The sequence below is a fragment of the Sinocyclocheilus grahami genome, unplaced genomic scaffold (assembly GCF_001515645.1).
Source record: "Sinocyclocheilus grahami isolate Dianchi unplaced genomic scaffold, SAMN03320097.WGS_v1.1 scaffold36.1, whole genome shotgun sequence".
NCBI classification, from domain to species: Eukaryota; Metazoa; Chordata; class Actinopteri; order Cypriniformes; family Cyprinidae; genus Sinocyclocheilus; species Sinocyclocheilus grahami.
Genome location: NW_015505215.1, coordinates 727,707 through 732,284, shown reverse-complemented (window position 1 = coordinate 732,284; position 4,578 = coordinate 727,707). Strand labels below are relative to the sequence as shown.

The window sequence follows — 4,578 nt, the reverse complement described above, 5'->3', positions numbered from 1 at the left end:
ATATATATTATAGTATATAATATCTATATAAAGACGTTATTTCCGGGTCCAATACATTGCTGGTTTTCGTGCAAGTCAACAAGTCATTGACAGATTTATTTCCCCCAGTCTTTGAAGCATATTACCTACATTATTTCTTTTATTCTTTTTTTTTTGTTCAGTCATTTAATTTAGATGTGTATTTCTATTTTTTCTGCCCTTTTTAATATTTTCCTTTATAAATTCATTTAAAAAACAACAACAACAACAAAAATGAGTAATAAAGTGTACAATAAAGTACAATCATATACTTATATTATAATCACATTGCACTTGAATAAAGTTAAAGGTGCAATCTGCCGATTGTCTTCCAGGTGACCGCATAAATCTGTCTTCTTACGATGCACTTAGGGCTTTACGATTACTCCAGAGCACTCGTAGATCTACGATGATTTTCAAGTGCTACTTAAGTTACGATGCTTTTGGGAAACAGACTGTAATATTATGATCAGTCGTATGATCGTTTTTACGAACTTCTTAGGCTTACGAAGCTTTTGGGAAACGCAGCCATGGTTATTATATTTTATTGGCATATCAGTTATCTGTATAAATTATAAAACACTATTATGACAAGGAAATGTTTAATTTACTATATTATATATATTTATTACATTTTATATTATCATCTCACACATGGATCAGCATTTTTATAATGTATTTCTATAATATAAATACATAAAATCTGATATGACTTAATATATAATTAGCATCAAACAAACAATATGATTCTTATTCTCAAGGATTAAAGAGTAAACGGGAAAAAAGAAAAATGATTGCACAACCATCAATTACGTGGCGATATGCGCCAAGCATGTAAATGACCATTGAACAAAAGAAGAAGAAAGAAACAGCATGGCGCGCTTTTTCTTAGCGTCCGTTTCCATAGCGACTCATTGATTCGTCGCTCTGTTGAGAATGTCTTGAATCTTAATCAGGAACATACAGGTGCATCTCAATAAATTAGAATGTTGTGGAAAAGTTCATTTCAGTAATTCAACACAAATTGTGAAACTCGTGTTGGTTAAATGACCATGGGGTTGGTGTGCTTGACTGGCCAGCAAACTCACTATGATAGAACTGAACCCCAAAGAGAATCTATGGGGTATTGTCAAGAGGAAAATGAGAAACAAGAGACCAAAAAATGCAGATGAGCTGAAGGCCACTGTCAAAGAAACCTGTGCTTCCATATCACCTCAGCGGTGCCACAAACTGATCACCTCCATGCCACGCCAAATTGAGGCAGTAATTAAAGCAAAAGGAGCCCCTACCAAGTATTGAGTACATGTACAGTAAATTAACATACTTTCCAGAAGGCCAACAATTCACTAAAAATGTTTTTTTTATTGGTCTTATGAAGTATTCTAGTTTGTTGAGATAGTGAATACGTATTTTTTTTTTACAGTGTAGTTTTGAGTTGATTAGCTGATTGGCATGTCACCATATTCTAATTTGTTGAGATAGTGAATTGGTGGGTTTTTGTTAAATGTGAGCCAAAATCATCACAATTAAAAGAACCAAAGACTTAAACTACTTCAGTCTGTGTGCATTGAATTTATTTAATACACGAGTTTCACAATTGGAGTTGAATTACTGAAATAAATGAACTTTTCCATGACATTCTAATTTATTGAGATGCACCTGTACTCTGTGTTGAATGAACTTACTCCCGGACGCAGTTTTGGAACCACATACCTCGAGTAAGCAAGGTTTGGGGTTAATCAACCGAGAGTTCAGGGTTTAACAGATGGTAAGTTAACCGTGCTTTCTGGAATACACCCCTGTTCAAAGGTTTGGGGTCTGTAATTTGTTTTTAATGTTTTTAAAGTCTTTTATGTTCACCAAGGCTGCATTTATTTGATCATAAATACAGTAAGAACAGTAACATTGTGAAATATTACTACTATTCAAAACTACTGCTTTTTATTTCAGCATATTTTGAAATGAAATGTATTCCTATTATGGCAAAGCTGAATTTTCAGCAGCCTGATAATTATTCTAATATGCTGATTTTCTCACAAGAAACATTGTTATTATTATCAATGTTGAAAATTGTCAATTTTGTTGTGCTGCTTTATATTTTTGTGGAAATTATGATTTTTTTTTTTAGGACTTGATGAATCATCAGATTCTACTTTAATAAATGTCTATCACTTTTGAAAGAAAACATTTAATTTTTAAGGTATTAAAATCTAAGGTTCATTTTGATTCATTCTGGATCCATTTTATCATAAAGACAGATCATGAAAAAAAACTTTTATGACTAGTTTTTTGCTGGGTGATGAATTACCTCTCATTGTTTCCAAACTGTGTTTCCATTTTAATAATGCAAAGTTAATGCCTTATAACTACAAAATGATGGATCTATTAAGTGCTAAATATGTTAATTCTATTATTTACTCACCCTCATGTTGTTCAAAAACTGCATCATTTTCTTCTAAGGAACATAAAAGGAGATTGTCATACAGGTTTGGAAGGACATGAGCGTTTTTATTCCTTTAATATATACTAAGGGAGACGTATTCCAGATATTGGGTGATGATTGTTTAGGAACCTTTGCAAACTGTCAATGCAAAAACACCTCTTGAGCTCAGGGAGGCGAGAACAAGGTTTCTGTGAATCTGAACATAAACAATGGAAAGAAAAAAAAATAAAGCAAAGAGCTTGAGGCCTTGGCTTGAGCCTGAAATAGAGCTGAGAGTGAGAGAGACCTTTACCTCACAGCCCATCTTAAGATCATGTAAACAGAGTACAGCTTTGTTATTTATTGTCCATTTAGAACAGGCAGTCTATTCAGCTAGGTCCTTTTTGTTTCAAAATGGTAGAACTTAGAATTTAGTTTAGTATCCTTATGTATAAATGACACAAGATTTTATAGCTGTGAGTATTTTGTTTTTTACCTGTGTCTGTCCTCTGTCTCAGAGTCCTCCAGAGCTCTTTTTCTCTCAGGCTCTCCATCCTCAGGTGCCTGTCCCTGTAGTTAAAAAACAACTAGTTATTATGAGCAAAGAGACAAATCCAAATGACGATCCAAAGCTCTAATAAGACTAAGATACAATAACTCATTTAACAACATTAGGTGTAACACACAAACCTAATATACAAAACTGTTAAGAAAAAACTAAGAAGAAACATACTTATTTCAACAAAAAAACATACAATTTGAAATGTAACGCAGGGAATTCTGGGAATGTCAATTTATGGTTATTCACTGTAAATTATACGTCTTTTTCACTTCCAAAAACGGTATACTACCGTAAAATTAATGTCCAATACATGTAATGTCCAATACAGTTTTTCACCGTATATAGTAGGGGAATTTACCGTTAACCATTTAACAGGTTTTTACTGTAGCATTTTTCCAGTCTTTTACCGTTAAATTCATGGTCATTTTTTACAGTGTAGGCTTGCCGCGATAGACGGTGATACCGGTGTGTTAAGCCGCAACACCGGTTATGTCACTTGCCCACCACCACTGACCCCCACCGTCGTTTAGATTTTTTATAGAAATAAAAATCTTTTAGTTCAGTAAAAGAACAGACACTACAATTAAAAACTGAACGTGGCTGCTCAATGCAGCGTGCCGAACGACAGTCGCATCACAGATCAGATTTAATTTCTCCAGTGTGGAGAGTGAGTCGAGCTGAATGACAAGAAGAGTGAGGTGAGACAGACAAGACGATCGCGGATGATTTAGTTTCGAAACGAAATGCAAAAGCCCCTGTTTGGCAATATTTTGGATTTTGAAAAGCCTGTTGACTTTTGCCGTTTATCTAAGGTGATTTTGGAAGTTTTTTTAAATATTTGTTTCTTATTTAATTGGTTCCACATTGTTTGCTGGTTTTTATTTAATTTTAAAATAAAGTTTTAGTTTAACTTTATTTAAACTTTGTGTCATTTATTTATTTTATTTGACATCAAGGTGTATGCCGTGCCTCCAAGCTTTCTTACTCGTTTTGCTAATAAACGTTCTACGTTTCTTATTTATTTGGTTATATATTATACATGTTTACTTAGGTATACAAAACTGGAAATAGGCTATTTAAACTTTATGTAAGTTATTTGTTATTTTATATTAGGCCTATCCTGCCCTATAGCATGGTGTATTTGTATTTGTTTTGTTAATAAAAGTTATATGTTTTATATATACGCTAAAGTGAGTTTGACTTTGTATTTTGTTGTTGCATTCAAGCAAATGATGCCTAACTGCTGCTAATTCAAAAGTGAAAGTAAAACACGCACGGCGCTTTTAAGCTATTTAAAAGCGACAGAAAGCAAGGAAAAGAGGGAAAATTCAAACGAACAATTGCTTTACGTCAAATTGCCGCTATTTCAAAGTGAAAGTAAAATGCGCACGCCGCTTATACAAGCCATTTAAAAGCGAAGGGAAGCTAGGAAAAGAGGGAACGCGCGGTGATACCGGTGTTGTCACACGTCGATTAACCGGTGGGAAAATTTCCTCACCGTCACAACCCTACTCAAAACACCTGCAAAGGTTTCCTGAGCCTTCAAAATGGTCTCTCAGTTTGGTTCACTAGGCTA

The 4,578-nt window shown here is 33.9% G+C and overlaps 1 protein-coding gene across 1 annotated transcript in view; it reads right to left on the bottom strand.

Moving 5' to 3' along the window:
- The window catches only part of LOC107581540 (coiled-coil domain-containing protein 12-like), a 13,301-nt gene that overhangs the window by 6,510 nt on the left and 2,213 nt on the right, over positions 1-4,578 (bottom strand). The window contains exon 2 of the mRNA XM_016267115.1: positions 2,937-3,010. Within this exon, the coding sequence (XP_016122601.1) occupies positions 2,937-3,010 (74 nt within the window). The remainder of the gene's footprint in view (positions 1-2,936; positions 3,011-4,578) is intronic.